Here is an 18,222-nt window from a genome sequence, read left to right as displayed (position 1 = left end):
ATGGCTGAGTTGCTCCGTGGCATGTGGGATGTTCCCGGAACAGGGCTTGAATCCACGTCCTCTGCATTGGCAGGCGGATTGTTAACCACTGTGCCACCAGGGAAGTCCCTGTTATCTTTTATTATTTAAAAAAAAATTTTTTTTGTAATTGTATTTTTTGGCCGTGCCACACGGCATGTGGGGTCTTGGTTCTCTGACCAGGGATGGAACCCATGCCCCTGCATTGGAAGCGTGGAGTCTTAACCAGTGGACTTCCAGGGAAGTCCCTATTATGTTTTTTTTTTTTATTATAGTCAACCTCCTGGGTTTAAATGGTATCTCATTTTGCTTTTGATTTGCATTTCCCTGACGGCTAACGATGTTGAGCAACTTTTCATGTGCTTACCGGCCATTTGCTTATCTTCTTGGGAGAAGTGTCTGTTCAGATCCTCTCCCATTTTTTGTGTATGTTGTGAGGATGAGGTCCAACTTCATTCTTTTTACATAGATAGCCAGTTGTCCCAGCACCATCTTTGGTTATCTTTTGTGATGTATATAATCACTGATCTACCTTCTTATTTTATACCTTCTCCTTCCTACATGAGCTCAGAGTAATTTTTTTTTTAAATTTATTTATGTAGGCCACACTGGGTCTTAGTTGCTGCACATGGCATCTTCGTTGTGGCATGTTTTTAGTTGTGGCGTGTGGACTTTTAGTTGCGATATGTGGGCTTCTTAGTTGCGGCATGCAAACTCAGTTGCGACATGCATATGAGATCTAGTTCCCCAACCAGGGATTGAACCCAGGCCTCCTGTATTGGAAGCGTGGATTCTTACCCACTGGACCACCAGGGAAGTCCGAGTTCAGAGTAATTTAGGTATCTGTGTCTGATGGAAAAATCTTTTCTTTTTTAAAATTACATACTATACGTAGCATCTTTTCATGCTGTTTTGTATGCTGAAGTAACAGCAATAAGACATGAGCTGCATTATTATCAGAAATGCATGGGTCAGGATATAATAACCTTAGATTAAATTATCAGGAATCTGTGGCTTCTCTATTAAAACAATGCTGTCTTAAATAAGCACTCTAAAGAATCATTCAACAGTGCCCATATTTTAGCAGCAAAGTTGGAGATATCTGCAAAAGAGATTTCAAACATTTTTTCTCTACTGTGTTTTTTTACTATTTGTCTGTGGTGGGGGTAGTTTTGATCCTGAGTTGGGAATTGAATGCCTTCTGACCTTTTAGAACAAGATTCCCACACTTTTTATTACTAACCACATGGATAAACTATTTTTTGATCATACGCCTAAGTATATATTTATAAATTGTACACTTGTACTACTATGTCAGTATGCAGAAACAAAAGGGGTTACTTTTAAAAAGGAAGTCAAGAAATGAGCAAAAGTTTTGGTATTTCCCACTTGATAGTCTTGCTTGCTGTCAAGTGGATATGTGTTGCTCTGAATGCAACACATTCAGAGTGTGATGCTGGAGAATTTTGCCTATGGTTTTGGAGATTATGGCCTCCTCAGAAGCCTTGGGTATGGCGGCCCCTCCTCTTCACATTACCCAGGGTTCCCGTCTGAGATCTCTTCTTCCCTTCGGGGCTGGATTCTCGATGTTGCCCTATTCACTCACTGGTGAATCTTGTCGCTGCAGGTACAGGTGCAGGTACAGCAGTCTCCGCAGCAGGTCTCGGCTCAGCAGCTCTCCCCGCAGCTCACCGTTCACCAGCCTGCTGAGCAGCCCATCCATGTCCAGGTGCAGATCCAAGGCCAAGCAGCACAGCCGACAGCCCCCTCCATCCAGACCCCATCTCTGCAGAGCCCCAGCCCTTCGCAGCTGCAGGCGGCCCAGATCCAGGTGCAGCACATGCAGGCGGCCCAGCAGATCCAGGCTCCAGAGATCCCAGAGGAGCACATCCCACATCAACAGATCCAGGCTCAGCTGGTGGCTGGCCAGTCTCTTGCTGGGGGTCAGCAGATCCAAATCCAGACTGTGGGTGCCCTTTCCCCACCACCGTCCCAGCAGGGCTCACCTCGGGAAGGGGAGCGGCGGGTTGGCACGGCCAGTGTCCTCCAGCCAGTGAAGAAGCGCAAAGTGGACATGCCCATCACTGTGTCCTACGCCATCTCAGGGCAGCCGGTGGCCACCGTGCTGGCCATTCCACAGGGCCAGCAGCAGAGTTATGTGTCTTTGAGGCCCGACTTACTAACAGTAGACAGTGCCCACCTGTACAGTGCCACTGGGACCATTACTAGCCCTACAGGAGAAACTTGGACCATACCTGTTTACTCTGCCCAGCCCCGGGGGGACCCTCAGCAGCAGAGCATTACTCACATTGCCATTCCCCAGGAAGCCTACAACGCAGTTCACGTCAGTGGCTCACCCACAGCCCTGGCAGCTGTAAAGCTGGAGGATGACAAGGAGAAGATGGTGGGCACCACGTCTGTAGTGAAAAACTCCCATGAAGAGGTAGTGCAGACCCTTGCAAACTCTCTCTTTCCAGCACAGTTCATGAATGGCAACATCCACATTCCAGTGGCTGTGCAGGCCGTGGCAGGCACATACCAGAATACAGCTCAGACTGTCCATATATGGGACCCTCAGCAGCAGCCACAACAACAAACTCCCCAGGAACAGACGCCACCGCCACCACAGCAGCAGCAGCAGCAGCAGCAGCTCCAGGTTACTTGTTCAGTAAGTGAGACTTATCTGTAGGGCAGCCTGCTCCCTCAGGGCCCAGTGCAACACAGAACTTGCCTGGTAACCTCTTTCGCCTCTGGCTTGTTTACAGGAATGATGTTGGTCTTGCAGTAATACAGTATTTAGTATTTTAATTAGAGTTGGGGAGAGGGGACAGGAATGGCAAATGAAGCTGTGGAACGGCAGGAATTCTAGCCTGGTACCTGGAGGTAAATGAAATGACCAGTAACTGCTTTGGGGATAGATGCCTGGAGTGCTTTTTTGTGATCTCTTTAGGAAGGGTAAACTTCTAGGTAGAGACTAATGGGTCACCCCAAGTGTTATCTCTGTCCCAGAAGCTGCTTTCTGCATCACAAATGAACAGATCTAGTGGAACCCCTGTAGTTTAGCACACAGGCTCTAAACTCTTCACAGTTGAGAGGGTGTTAAATTGTTCCTCCTTTAGTTGTCATCTAAAGGTGGACTACACTGGACACAGTATAAGTGAATTATGAGATCTAAAATACCTTCCGGTGGGCCTGTTAAAAGTGATCATCTTTGGGGAATTCCCTGGTGATCCAGCGGTTAGGACTCCACACTGCCACTGCAGGGGGCATGGATTTGATCCCTGGTCGGGGAATTAAGATTCCCTCAAGGCATGTAACATGGCCCCCCCAAAAAAAAAAAATGTGATCATCTTGGGAGTCTTGAATAAGCCCCCTATGCAGTGGGACTTTCCAACCGTGTTTTTACATTCCTTAAAAAATAGTTAAGACAGCCATGGTTAATTGAGTTTTCTGTCATGGCAGCTATGTTGAGCTAAGTTGTTTTGTTTTTTTTTTAATAAATTTATTTTATTTTTGGCTGTGTTGGGTCTTCATTGCTGCACACGGGCTTTCTCTAGTTGTGGCGAGCAGGGGCTACTCTTCATTGCGGTGTGTATGCCTCTCATTGTGGTGGCTTCTCCTGTTGCAGAGCACGGACTCTAGGTGCGCAGGCCTCAGCAGTTGTGGCTTGTGGGCTCTAGAGCGCAGACTCAGTAGTTGTGGCACACGGCTCAGCTGCTCCATGGCATGTGGCATCCTCCCGGACGAGGCCTCGAACCCGTGTCCCCTACTTTGGCAGGCGGACTCCCAGCCACTGCGCCACCAGGGAAGCCCTGAGCTAAATTTTTTAACTTTTTATTTTGAAATGATTTTAGATTTATAGAAAAGTTGCAAAAATAAAACTGTTGAAAAATTTTTTTTAAAAGAGGCACTTTTTTAAAATTTATTTTTGGCTACGTTGGGTCTTCATTGCTGCGCATGGGCTTTCTCTAGTTGCAGTGAGCGGGGGCTACTCATTGTGGTGGCTTCTCTTGTTGCGAAGCACTGGCTCTAGGCACACGGGCTTCAGTAGTTGTGTCATGTAGGCTCAGTAGTTGTGGCTCGTGGGCTCTAGAGCACAGGCCCAGTAGTTGTGGCGCACAGGCTTAGTTCCTCTGCAGCATGTAGGAATCTTCCCGGACCAGGGATCGAACCCGTGTCCCCTGCATTGGCAGGTGGATTCTCAACCACTGAGCCACCAGGAAAGCCCAGAACTCTTGAAATTTTAACTTTAAAATTGCTTGGCTCTTTTATCTTTTCTAATTGTTAATCTTCTTAAGGCTATCACAGATCCACCTTTTAAGACTGTTAGTAAAGTTTCTGGTCCCTTGTCTAGCAGACATTTAGAGTGGATATAGGGCCTCTGGTCTCATGGGACTGGTGAAGGTAGTGTGCCTCAGCACAGGAGCTCTGGGAATGCATGTGAGGGAGCTGGCACAAACAAAGCACTGTTAGACCAGGGACCACACTCAGAAACTCAAGACGTAAATGATTGGGTAAGCAAAAGCTGACCGAGTGGTTTCACAGAGGCAACAGTATGTTAATCTTAAGTGACTTTGTTAAGGACCTATTAAATATCCAGCTGTCAGGCCTAGAAGTAGAACAAGACAGTGTCATTGCTTCGGGTAGCTTATAGTGTAGTGGAAGTGAGAACATATGATTTGTTTCTGTAAAGTATAAAGCAGCATAATCAAGTGTGACAACGTGTGCTACACACACAAAGTCAAGCTGGGAATTCAGAAATCAATCTAGGTTAAATGTCAGCAGAGATATCTTTGTGGAAAAAATGGCATTTGATCTCTAGTTTATAGCTTAGATTGACAGAAGGATGGAGCAGGATGAATAAGAGCCAGGGGTGGACACAAGTGATATGGCCTAGGTTAACATGAGAGGAGGAGAACCATGGGAGAGGATTTAGTACAGGGGGCAAAGGGGCTATCTTCCCGAAGTGAAGAGCTGATACAATCTGTGGTAGGAAAATTTTCCAGAATCCTAAGAGTTGTGGTAATAAGAAGAATCAATTACTGGTGTGTAGAATTGATTGCATGTAGGAGAGACCAGACAGGAGACTTGTAATGGTGCTCTATGCTGACCTTTTGCTGACAGGGATGGAGCACATCAGGCCTCTCCTCTGCTCTCCTGGGCCTGATGTTCCAATTTGCAATTCAGGACTCTTGTTGCTCATTGGGCTCTGCTTGTAATTTGCACATCTGGGCCCTTCAGCAGGAAAATTTTTCTAGAGTTCATTTTAGCGTTCTTCATGTTCTTCAGAGGCTGTGTCTCCTTTGGCAAAGTCTTATAGCGACGTATGTCAAGGGTTATTACCAGAAAAAGAAAAATTGGGAAGAATACCCATCATGCAGGAAAGATGAGTTTGTCCATTTACACCACAAATATCCCTCTGCTCTCCTTATCAGGCTCTGTTCTAGGTGCTGGGAAACAGAGGTGAATAAGACAGTCTGCCCTTGGAGCCCTCGTAGCCCATGGGAAGATAATTGTGCTGTGATGTGAGTTGAACCCTAAGGGGAGCTGATGTGTTCCTTCACCTGGCATACCCTTTTTGAAAGCTCTTTTATATCCTATCTTTAAAACCAGATTTGTGGTTAAACCTCCCTCCCTTGACCTCACACCCACCTCCATCTGTTCCCCTATTTCTCCACTTTACTTTATTCCCAGAGTTCTCAAAAGGATTATCTGCACAGGCTGACTCTACTTGCTAACCAGTTTTCCCTTCAACTCATGACTGGGTCTGCTCTTGTCAAGGTCATCAGTGACCTACCTCCCCGTGGCCAGATCCAACAGACGTGTCTGTTTTTATCTCACTTATAGCAACACACAGCGCAATAGACCATGCCTGCCTTCTTGAAACTCTCCTTTGGACTTCCATGTTATTATGCACTCCTGGTCTTCCTCCTACCCCACTGGTTATTTTTCCTTCTCAGGAGACTTTGCTGAAGCCTCCTTCTCTTCTGTCTGAGCCATACATGTTGTTTCTCAAAGCTCTGTACTAATCCTCTTTTCTCCCTAAGGGATTTCTCTCCATTGTCATGATTTTCAGAATCCTCTAGATGTCTGCTGCAGAAGGTGATAATCACTGACACTATCTGCCAGGCACTGTCCTTAGTGTTGCATATATTAACTCATTTAATTCTCACACCAACCTTAAGAAGTGTGTACTACTATCTTCATTTTACAAATGAAGAAACTGAGGCACAGAGAGATTAAACAACAAGGCCAAAGCCACCTTTTAGTAAGTGGGAGAGTTGGCATTCAGCCTTGGACAGGCTGGCTCTAGAGCCCATGTCTTATACCATGTACTGCGTTAACACACAGATCTTTATCCCTAGACTGTACCTTTCCCCTTAGGACCTTTCCCATACATTCAGCAGCCTACTTATTTATTTACTTGCATTTGTTAAACATATCTCAGCACTTCATTAGCATCCCCTCTACTACTATCAAATACTATCCCATCTCAAAAAGTGATACCATCATCCACCCATTTGTTTAAGCCAGAAACCCAGGAGTCATCCTTGAGTCTGCTTTACTGTACTCCTCACAGTCAATTCATCAACAAGCCACATTGATTCTACCACCAAACTTCTCAGAATCTCTTAAATCATTTCACTGCCACCATCCTGGTCTTGGCCACCAGCACCTACTTCCACTTTTGCTCTTTAATCCATTTTCTACAGCTCAAGAATAATTTCCTTAAAATGTAAGATTATGTCACTTCCCAACTTAAAACTCTTTTAAGGTCTCCATTACAAATAGGAAAAACTCTACACCAAGTGTAGAAGGCCTTACTTGAATTAGTAGTTTTCAACCTGGATGAGACTTCTACTTCCCCTACCCACTGATAGACATTTGAACATGTGTAGAAGAATTTTCGTTGTCAGGATGATTAGGAGTGTTACATGTAGTGGGTGGAGGCACACAGTGAAGGGACCCTGGCTAATAAGACAGAGAAGCACTGCCCTACATCCTCTGGCCCCCACCTACTTACCCAGTCAGACTCCTACTAGATTTCTAGCTTGGGTAGATGGTGTTGCCATTGAACAAGGTAAGAGAGGGAACTCTGAGGAGAATACTTCTGGATGGGCAAAGTGATGAATTCTCTCCGTAGATGTTAATGTGAGGTGGCTTTCAGATGTTCAGCTGGAGATGTACAGTACCCACTGGGTATATTAAGGGACTGTCTAGCTTAGAGTCACAGAGTTAGCAATCATTTCCACAAACATGGAGATCTAAACTGGGAAGGTGGTTGAGACTCACCAAGGAGAATGGTAGTTGAACTGAGAAGTGTGTCTAGACGGGAGCTCCAGGGTTGACAGACATTTAAGGGCCTAGCACTGGTATTTCTTTATTTCCTTGTTTGATCATCTATCTTATATCAAAGCTAGTAGGGTAGTTTTTATTTTTATTTATTGATAAGCAAATTTGTGTCATGAATAAATTATTTTGCCTTCAATTTGAATGATTTGGCTTTCTTCAGCCCTTTAGTAGGCCCTGGCATGGAAAATTGCTCAAGGGAATTTGTTCACAATGTAGATAGATGTGTGAGACCCAAGAACCTGTGCTTTGTATCTGTGTTGGTGTCTGTCCTGCCTGATGGGGATTGTGATTGAAGATCATGGACATTCTCTGCCCCTTTGGCTGCATGGTTTGGCTGTCAGACCATTGAGGATGGGACTACTCTTCCTTTGGAGGCAGGAAGATAAAACAGTGCCTCCTGTCTCTAGAAAATGTCCTTATGAGCCAAAGCAGTATTATTGAGAGGAACATGAAGGATGATTTTCAACCATGACTGGACATTAGAATCACCTGGAGAGCTTTTAAAAATACTGCTGGCAGGCTTCCACCTTCGACCAGTTAAGTCAGAATCTCTGTGGATAAGGCCCAGGCATGGGTGTTTTTTTAAAATCAGCCAGATGATTTTAAGGTGCAACCAAGTTTAACAGTCTGGACACTTGGTACTCAAAGTATAGTCTGCAGACCAGCTCCCTTATTTGGGAGCTTGTTAGAAATGCAGAATCTCAGGTCCCACCTGAGATCTTTCTAATCAGAATCTGCATTTTAATAAAATCCCCAAGGGGTTTATTTGCGCATTGTCGTTTGATGAGCAGTGCTTTGTGCCAGTAAGTTCTGAGCAGTGACTAAACGTTAGAATTGCCTTTTTACGTGGGAAGGTTTTAAAAAGACTGATACCTCTTTAAAAAGAGATTCTGGGGTGGAGCTCAGATATTGGTGTTTTTAAATCAGAGCTTCAGGGCTTCCCTGGTGGCACAGTGGTTGAGAGTCCACCTGCCAATGCAGGGGACACGGGTTCGTGTCGCAGTCCGGGAAGATCCCACATGCCGCAGAGCGGCTGGGCCCGTGAGCCATGGCCGCTGAGCCTGTGCATCCGGAGCCTGTGCTCCACAACGGGAGAGGCCACAACAGTGAGAGGACTGCATACCACAAAAAAAAAAAAAAAATCAGAGATTCAAAAGTACAGCCAAGACTAAGGAGCTTTGCACTAGTCTTTGCTGTCTCTGGAGTAAAGAATAGAACTCCAGAGGTTCTTGGAAGTATGACAGCAAGAAGAGAGGTTTTTTAATTAAAAGAACTATAACTTTTTTTTTTGAGATTTTTTTTTTTAGAACAGTTTTAGACTTACAGAAAAATTACAGAATTTCCATAAACCCCACACCCAATTTCTGCAGTTATTAACATCTAACATTAGTATGGTACATTTGTTTTTTGTTTTTGTTTTGTACTATAAGTAACATTTTTCCAGCAGTTTTGCCAAAAGGCCTTTTGACACATTTTGATGGTTTCTCTCTCATAGGCTCAAACTGTCCAAGTTGCTGAAGTTGAACCACAGTCACAGCCACAGCCTTCCCCAGAACTTCTGCTTCCAAATTCTCTGAAGCCAGAAGAAGGGCTTGAAGTATGGAAAAACTGGGCACAGACCAAGAACGCTGAGCTAGAGAAGGATGCTCAGAACAGACTGGCGCCCATTGGGAGTAAGTGTTTGGGAGGGAAAGAGGGTTGGACTCTGGCAAAAATGCAGCGGTACTTAAGCAGCAGGAGGACAGAATGGCAGGAAAGTGGTGTCCCTTGGCTCTCTGGGCACTAGGGTGCACCATCTGAAATAGTATGCTGAATTCAAGACAAGCAACAAGCAGGCCGGACCTACTATAAATGAGCAGAATTTGTGGGGTTTGCCCAAGATCAGGCATTTTTGTACACATGGATTTCTGGGACAGAGAGACTTCTGGGAGGAGATATGAATTAGTGAGTGCACTCAGGGGCCCTCTTCCTTAGCATTATCCTCATATACTTCCTCATATTACAGAGGGTGGATTTTGTGTTTTTGCTTTCATGTCTTGGTCCTAATAATAATTGGGGGGATACATGAGGTAGGAAGGATTTTGGTAAGGAAACCCTTTGTGTAATAGGGCAAACAGGATTATTGTCTTTGTAGGCCAGTTCTGATCGTAGATACAAGTGACCATTTTCATCTCAGCGCCTTCATGGGTGGTGTCTGCTCTGAAACCTCCTTCCAGGGATATGAGCAACCAGTAAAGGGACGGCTGTTGCCAGGACCCTCACTCACCTCTGGGGCTTGTGTTGCAGGGCGTCAGTTGCTGCGATTCCAGGAAGATCTCATCTCTTCTGCTGTGGCCGAGTTGAATTATGGGCTCTGTCTAATGACACGGGAAGCTCGAAATGGAGAAGGTGAACCCTATGACCCAGATGTGCTGTACTATATTTTCCTGTGTATTCAAAAGGTAGGAAGCAGAACTTCACAGGAACATGTTTGAGCTGTGTTCCCATTGGGTATTTGCTGGGTAGTCAAATTAGTAAAATGACAGGCAAGTGGTTACAATAAAGACATTCTCTTTTAACTATATAGTGAATTTTTAAATGTATGTTTTTTAAAATTGGAAAAGATCTACATGTTCACTTTAAAAAATAAAACATCATCATAATCGCACTATCTAGAGAAACATCTATTAAAATATTTGATATATTACCTTAGAGCCTTTTTTTATCATGGAACATTTATATAACCCTTTTCATTAAAGTAAACATGTAGTTTGCAGAAAAGCAGTTTATCCATAACAAAGTCTCGTGCTGACATGTAGCTTGTCTTCTCATTGTTTCCTGCATTAATGCAAAATAATTATTTGGAAGTGTCTAGCTAGAATACACAACTGTAGTTAGGTTTTCAGGACATCTAAGATAAAGATTAACAAAGAAATTCATTTTAGGACTGGCAGTTTAGGAGAGCAGAGGTGGATTTCTTAGTGTTTGAATGCTATTGTGGAGAAGCCAACAGTATGATGGAAGAACACTTGCTAACTAGGACTCACCCTGTTGCTTAGGCCTGAGAAAAGCCCACCTCCCACTTTGTTCCTCTTTCTTAACCAGTCACCCAGAGCACTGGGTGAAATGCTCTACATGCTTTGTCTCATTCCATGCTCTCTCACTCCTGGAAGGCAGGCACAGTCATCTCCTTTTACAAACAAGGAAACTGAGCCCCCAAAGTTAAAAGACTCCCATGAGTTACTAAACTTATATCACAGCTAATAAGAGGCTGGCCCTGGAGCCCACATCGTGATTTTTGCTACCACAAGACAATGCCTTGCTTGGGTGAAATAGCATTCACAAAATCTGCCCCATTGACCCAATCTCAAGAGTGTTGTGAGAGTCAGTTCACATGCTGAAGTATACTGTGAAAGTGCCGCACACTGGACAGTTTTTTTTTAAATTTATTTATTTGGCTGCGTTGGCTCTTTGTCACGGCACGTAGGATTTTTGTTGCGGCGTGTGGACTTCTCTCTAGTTGTGGTGCATGGGCTCAGTAGCCCCGCAGCATGTGGGATCTTAGTTCCCCAACGAGGGATCGAACCCAAGTCCCCTGCATTGGAAGACAGATTCTTAACCACTGGACCACCAGGGAAGTCCCTGCTGGACAGTTTTGACTTGGTGTGTTGGTTTGTTAATGGGGGAGGAATGGGTAGGGAGACGTGAGGGTACTGGTAGAAAAATGTTTGCTTCCCCACAACAACTTGCCCAAGAGACTACCGACAACTTTTGTTGATTATTTTTCTTTTAGTATCTTTTTGAAAATGGACGGGTTGATGACATTTTCTCCGATCTTTATTATGTTCGATTCACGGAGTGGCTGCATGAAGTTCTGAAGGACGTTCAGCCCCGAGTCACTCCACTTGGTAAGAATCTTCCTAGTCCTTGGATGTCTTTAGCACCTGGGTTTTAAAAAGATCACCTGGGGGGAAAAAAAAAGATCAGCTACTTGTGTGGCTAGCTGTGATATAGCCTGTGAGTGAGGAGGCTATAAATCCCAGGCACCAAACATCAGTCTCTGTGCTGCTTGGCCTGACGTGGCTCACCAGACAGAGAATCTGGCTGGTTCCAGTGTGGCAAGGACACAGGGGCATGCAGAGTGTGGGGTAGTTACTCCATTTTTTTTCCCTATTAAAATTTATTGATTCAAATTAGAATCCTTGCAAAAATTAAGAATTATAAACTATTTCATCTGTAGGTTAATTATATTACATATTGAGTTTTTTTCCCTTTATGTTTAAATATACATTCTACATATATAGAACATAATTTTTGCTTTACCCATGGATAACCTGGGCAGCATGTTGTGTTGGAAAGAACATGAGTTTCGCAGTAGAATGTTTGAGGTGTTTTGTTTTTTTTTTTAATTATTTTTGAGAGCAGTTTTAGGTTTACAGGAAAACTGAGCAGGAGATACAGAGAATCCCATATACTCCCTCACACAGCGTTTCCCCTATTATTAGTACCTTGTATTAGTGTAGTGTATTTGTTAAAATTGATGAGCCAATGTTTGGTACATTATTATTAACTAAAGTCTGAAGTTTACATTAGAGTTCACTCCTTGGGTTGTATCTTCTGTGGGTTTTGACAAATGTATAATGACATGTATCTACAATTCAGTATCATACAGAAGTTTCACTGCTTTAAAAGCCCCCATGTTCCACTTATTCATCCCTCCCTCCGTTCCCCTGACTCTCTAGCAATCTCTGATCTTTTTTACTGTCTCCATAATCTTGCCTTTTCCAGAATGTCATATAGTTAGAATAATTTAGTGTTAATTTCTTTCAATAACTTCATTTAATGCTCCTGCATGTCTTTTCATGGCTTGATAGCTCATTTCTTTTTTTTTCTGAATAATATTCCGTTTTATGAATGTGCCACAGTTTGTTTATCCATTCACCTATTAAAGGACATTCTGGTTGTTTCCACGTTTCGGTAATTATGAATAAAGCTGCTGTAAACATTGTGTGCAGGTCTTTGGTGAAAGAATAGACAGATCCGTGGAACAGAATAGAGAGTCCAGAAGTAGAACCACACGAATATAACCAATTTATCTTTGACCAGGGGGCAAAGGCAGTTAAATGGAGAAAGGATAGTCTTTTGTTTTCTTTTATTTTTTTTGGCCTCGCCGTGTGGCTTGCGGGATCTTAGTTCCCTGACCACGGATTGAACCTGGGCCATGCAGTGAAAAGCACCAAGTCCTAACCACTGGACCACCAGGGATTCCCAGGATAGTCTTTTCAACTAACGCTGCTGGAACAACTGGATATGCACATATTTAAAAAAAAAATGAATCATAGACCTAAATGTAAAGCTATAAAAACTCCTAGAAGATAAAATAGGAGAAAATCTAGGTGACCTCAGGTTTGTTGGTAACTTTTTAGATACAACACAGAAAGCACAATCTGTGAAACGAAAAAATTGGTAAGTTGGACTTTATTAAAATTTAAAAAACAAACAAAAACTTACCCTCTGTGAAAGACATTGTTAAGAGAATGAAAAGACAAGCCACAGACTGGGAGGAAATCTTTGCAAAACACATATCTGATAAAGGACTGGGATCCAAAATATATAAAAACCCTTAACAGTCAACAATAAAAAAACAACCCAATTAAAAAATGGGTCAAGGATCTGAACAGTTGCCTCACCAAAGAAGCTGGCAGGTAAGTATATGAAAAGATATTTATCATATATCATCAGGAAATGGCAAATTAGAACAGTGATGGGAGTTCCCTGGTGGCCTACTGATTAGGATTTGGTGCTTTCACTGTCGTGCCTCGGGTTCAGTGCCTGGTCGTGGAACTGAGATTACACAAGCCACGTGGCACAGCATGCATAAATACATACATACATACATACATACATACATACATACAGTAATGTACCACTATATACCTATTAGAATGGCTGAATTCCCAAGCATTCTCTTACCTTAGGATCCAGCAGTCATGCTTCTTTGTATTTACCCAAATGAGTTGAAAACCTTATGTCCACACGAATATCTGAGTTTTAATCCTGGCTCTGGATTTAATAAAATGTATGTTTAACTTTTTCTTAATCTTTTTTTAAAATTGAGATATAATTGACATATAACATTATATTAGTTTCAGGTGTACAACAATGATTTGATACAGTATGTATATATTGCAAAGTGATTTAGTCTAGTTAACATTTGTCGTCATAGTTACATGCTTAACCTTTTAAAAAAAATATTGTTTAAACATTTTTTGAGTGCCTACTATGTGCCAGGCAGTTCCAGGTGTACATAATATAATTCAGCAGTGAACAAAATGAAGCTTACAGTCTAACCGGCAAGACTGTATAAATAATCACATTAATTTATGATAATTAAGTGCTTTGAAGAACAAAGCACAGAGAATGGAAAGTATTACGGGTACATTAGGAGGGAGGCCTCTCTGAGGGGATGTCATTAGAACAGACACCTGAGTAAGTGAATCACTGTACGTGATCTGCAAAATTTCAAACCAAGTGTGGCTATATAAAGTTTGCTTTTTAAAACATTTTATTATGGAAATTTCAAGCACATAAAAAATAAACAGAATAAATTAATGACACTCCCATGTACCCGTGGCAAATCTTGTTCCATAGATACACTGCCTGTTCCCCGCACCGTGTTATTTTGAAGTAAATCCCAGACACTTTATCCATAAATATTTTAATGTTATTGACATTCCACAATGCCATTATTATACTTTTTTTAAAAAAGATAAGTCCATAATGTCATCAAATTCTACCCTTTGTTCGAATTTCTAATTGTTCCATAAATATCAGAATTTTATTTGTTTGAGTCAAGGTGCAGATGAGGTCTGCACGTTGAAATTGCTGTAATACCTTTTAATGTTTAGCTTTAATCTTTAATTTCCCCTGTGATTATTTTTCTTGCAATTTATTTATGGAAGAAAATAGCCTTTTAAAAAGTCTAATTTTTGCTGTTATATCTCCATGCTGTAATTTAACATATTCTTCTGTCCCCTGTATTTACAGTTAATTGGTAGTTGCATATAAAGACTTGATTAATCAAGTTTTGTTTTTTTTGTGTATTTTCTTTTTGGCAAGGTTACATCATAGATGGGTTACTTACTTCCATCAGGTGCCCATAATGTCTGGATCCATTAATTCATGAGGAGTTGCAAGCAGTGGTATTCTAATGTTATCACTTCATTATTAGCTGAAATACAAAGAGAAACTTTCCCTCATGAACTCTTTGAATTCCTAGCAGTATAGATTGTATAGAAGAGACAGGATAAGGACTTGTTTCTTCTTCTTTGTTTAGTAGTTTTCACAGTAATGAGTTGGTTCACCAGCTTCCTCCAGCTGGGGTTTTTTTGTTGGTTTAAAGAATCATTGTGAGCTAATTAATTTAAACATACTTAATATGATTCAATTCATTGCACTTGTTATCTTTAATGATGCACAAATTGTCCCATCTTTGGCCATTTGGAGCCTCTTTAAATTGGCTCTTAAGTTCATTTGACATGACCCTACTTCCTTGATTTCTGGTTTGCCAGAATGTTCCAGGCTTATCCTGGACATTTTCTGTCACCCATTGTGGAATTGATCAGTTCTCCATGGAGCCTGGTACTTTTCAGTGTTAAATGGTATTTCATTATCACAGTCTGGATGGTAGGGGTGCTCATTGCTCCTTGGGTTTCTAGGCCTAACTAAAAAAAATTAATATAAAATAGATCATTTTGATGCTTTGCAGTTCAGATTCAGAACTATGAGACTTTTATATGTTGTTTCCATCTGTATCTCCTTTTGCCCATGCCAGGAGTTCTGGTTTTCAGGCATTAAAGTTCACTTTAAGTTGTGTTGTTAAGAAGTGATTATAGGGAAGTGACACCGGGTGGCAGAGTGAACCCAGGGAAAATAGGGCATGCCACGGTATGCCTGGGGCCACTCTTAGGGCTGGCCTTCCCTCCTCCCTGAGAAGGGCTATCTTCGGTCACTCATCCCGCTTAAGATTTGTCTGAGAGCAAGGAAGTTTATCTCATTGCCATTGGGCCACAAAATAGAATAGTAGAGGCCGACATTCCCTAAAGAGATGGAAGTGCACTAATGGAGTCAGAGGGCCAGCTTTGGCAAGAACAGAGAAAAGGAATGTATTGGGCAGATCATTCCCCTGCTTCTAAGAAGTGCCACCCTCACTCCCTGCCTGGAGAATCATGAAACTCCTGCAGAATGCTGGTGTCTGCTGCTGTTTCATCATGGCCTCAGTCCCTGGCACACATACACTTGGACATTGACTGTTGAATGAACATATGAAGGGGGCTTGATGATCAGCCCAGGTCTCATCTTCCTTTGGTGTAGACCTGCTTGCCCAGGGCTCTTGATCAAACCACTGCCTTAGCCCCTGTCCAGCTTTCAGTTAGCTTATGAACCAGGGTCTTACTGTAAAACTTGCCCTATGGAGGAAACCTATAATAGATCTGAATATCATTCTCCCCTTTTTCCAAAGGGGATGAGAATGGGTTTGCTTTCTAGAGATGGAAGACATGAGAAGTTTAACAAGGGCAAACGGGCATGTATACCAGTTCTTTGGGCCCTGGCCTGGATACCTTTGAAAGTATAATGAAAGCTCTGTACCCTCTTTTCAGAGAAGTTTGCATATATGCAGAGAGGTTGGCTCATACTTTTGGGTGTTTCTGAGGGATGTCCTTCTACCCCATATTAATCTGCAGTTAGAGGAAGAATTAACATCAGGTGAGAGTGATCATGTAGGGCAGTGGTTCTCAAAGTATGGTGTTAGGAACTTGTTGAAAACACACATTTTCGGGTCCTGCCCAGAAACTTGGGTTGGGACTCAGCTGTTTGTGTTTTAACAAGCTTTCCAGATGATTCTGCCATATCCCAGGAAGACTTCTCCAGTTAAGCTTGTACTCCTGTGTGGTCCTGTTGTGCTTCACACCTCCCATCCTGCACCTTTGAGGGACTGCCTGCCATCCTCTTGTTGTAGCAGTACTCTGTTCCTCCTAGGCTATGTCCTGCCCAGCCACGTGACTGAGGAGATGCTGTGGGAGTGCAAGCAGCTCGGCGCTCACTCCCCTTCCACCCTGCTGACCACCCTCATGTTCTTTAACACCAAGTAAGTGTTCTAGAGGCTCCATGCTTAGCCACTGCTGGCATCTACCCAGTGAAGAGGGTAGAAACTATCCAGATGGACTTCTAATACCTTTGACATATACTTGAGAGCCTTTGAGCTACTGAAAGCCCTCAGCCCCACTTGGCTACATTTTGTGTGCTGACCAGTGAGGCAGACAGCCTTGCCAGATCCCTACCATCAGTCTTGATAAGACTCCTCCACTAGACAGTGTGTTTGGGTGTGGGCTTGCCCAGATTCTGGGAGTGTGGGCAGTGGCTCCTCTGAAGCCCTGATGGCGGAGGGTAAGTCACAGTCTCCTCCTGGCACCCCTCCCTTTGCCTTGCTTTCACTTGTGGTGCAGATACTTCCTGTTGAAGACAGTGGACCAGCACATGAAGCTGGCCTTCTCCAAGGTCTTACGACAGACAAAGAAGAACCCCTCTAATCCTAAGGATAAAAGCACGAGTATTCGGTACCTGAAGGCACTTGGGATACACCAGACTGGCCAGAAAGGTAGGGGAAAGAGGTAGGGGTTGCAGAAACAGGTGCTACTAGTCCTGCCTTGCCCTTGTGCCTGGGGGACTAGTAATGAGTGTGAAGATTGGGATTTGCTGGATAGGAATTTTCCATTCCCTTCTCCCCAGCCATAAACTTCAAACTCTTCTAGAAGCAGAGACGCCCCAGAAATGATAGCTGCCTTTTCCTTTCATACTCACTGCCCATGCCTCACACCCTTTTCCTTCCCAGTATTTCCTGGTTGGGATGGCTGGAAGCCTAAGGTTTCTAATCTGAGCCCGAGTAAAGGCAGTCTGATGCCATGTCTGTGGTGGTGGTGGGGTATGTTTTATAGTTACAGATGACATGTATGCAGAACAGACGGAAAATCCAGAGAATCCACTGAGATGTCCTATCAAGCTCTACGATTTCTACCTCTTTAAATGGTGAGGAGGCTTTATTGTGACTGGGTGACGTGTGTGTGTGTATGCGCGCATGCCAAAGCATTCTCTAGTCACAGGCAGAGTAAAAACACACTTCTGAAAAGCTAAATATAGAAGCAACCTTATTGGTTTTCCCAAAGCATGTGCCCAGCACTGCTCCCTGATGGTTCACTTTCATGGAGAGAGGATGAAAGTAGAGGGAGGACAGTACAGAGAGGCTGCCTCTGTCACATATTGAGCATAGCCCTGCATCTTCCTGGCCTTGACCTTTCTCACCAACACTGTCAATCTAAGGGGAACTCCTTTCCTTGGCTTTCATTCTCTCTTGCCCCTGCAGTTTGGTATATCGTCTTAACAGCAGTGCCAGAAGATCTTTCTACATTGTAGGTCTTGCCGTGTTACTTAGATTAAAACCTTTAGTGGTTTCCTTTTACTCTACAGGGAAAGACTGTAATCCTAATGTGGCCAGCAGGGCCTTTCATGTACTCTCCCTTGTTAACCTCGTGTCCGTGTAGCTCTTGGCTCTCTAGCCACACTGGCTCTTCTCCACTGAAGGGCATCATGCTCTCCCTTCCTCAAGACCTCTGCACAGAACTTTTTGCTGTTGGGCAAACCCTGCCACCCCCTGCCTGTTTAGCCAGTTAGTTCCTATCCATCCTTAAAAGAGCTTTATTAGGGAAGCATTTCCAAATTCCCTGCCTGTTCCCTCTGGCTGTTTCTTCTGTAACCCTTACCACTGTTTGTTATTTTCTTTGTCTTTATGTAACTGTTTAATTGCTGTCTGTCTCC

At 43.2% G+C, this 18,222-nt stretch overlaps 1 protein-coding gene across 2 annotated transcripts in view; it reads left to right on the top strand.

The window, feature by feature from the left end:
• Nucleotides 1-18,222, top strand: part of QRICH1 (glutamine rich 1) — a 54,608-nt gene that overhangs the window by 34,819 nt on the left and 1,567 nt on the right. For both annotated transcript variants that reach the window (XM_029241765.1, XM_029241766.1), the window contains exons 3-9: nucleotides 1,646-2,686; nucleotides 8,867-9,044; nucleotides 9,658-9,812; nucleotides 11,144-11,258; nucleotides 16,390-16,498; nucleotides 16,857-17,008; nucleotides 17,346-17,436. In XM_029241765.1, the coding sequence (XP_029097598.1) occupies nucleotides 1,646-2,686; nucleotides 8,867-9,044; nucleotides 9,658-9,812; nucleotides 11,144-11,258; nucleotides 16,390-16,498; nucleotides 16,857-17,008; nucleotides 17,346-17,436 (1,841 nt within the window). The remainder of the gene's footprint in view (nucleotides 1-1,645; nucleotides 2,687-8,866; nucleotides 9,045-9,657; nucleotides 9,813-11,143; nucleotides 11,259-16,389; nucleotides 16,499-16,856; nucleotides 17,009-17,345; nucleotides 17,437-18,222) is intronic.

This window comes from Monodon monoceros, unplaced genomic scaffold, assembly GCF_005190385.1.
Source record: "Monodon monoceros isolate NGI ecotype Baffin Bay Population unplaced genomic scaffold, NGI_Narwhal_1 Super_Scaffold_3, whole genome shotgun sequence".
NCBI lineage: Eukaryota > Metazoa > Chordata > Mammalia > Artiodactyla > Monodontidae > Monodon > Monodon monoceros.
Note: the sequence above shows the minus strand (reverse complement) of the source record. Positions and strands in the feature narration are given on the sequence as shown.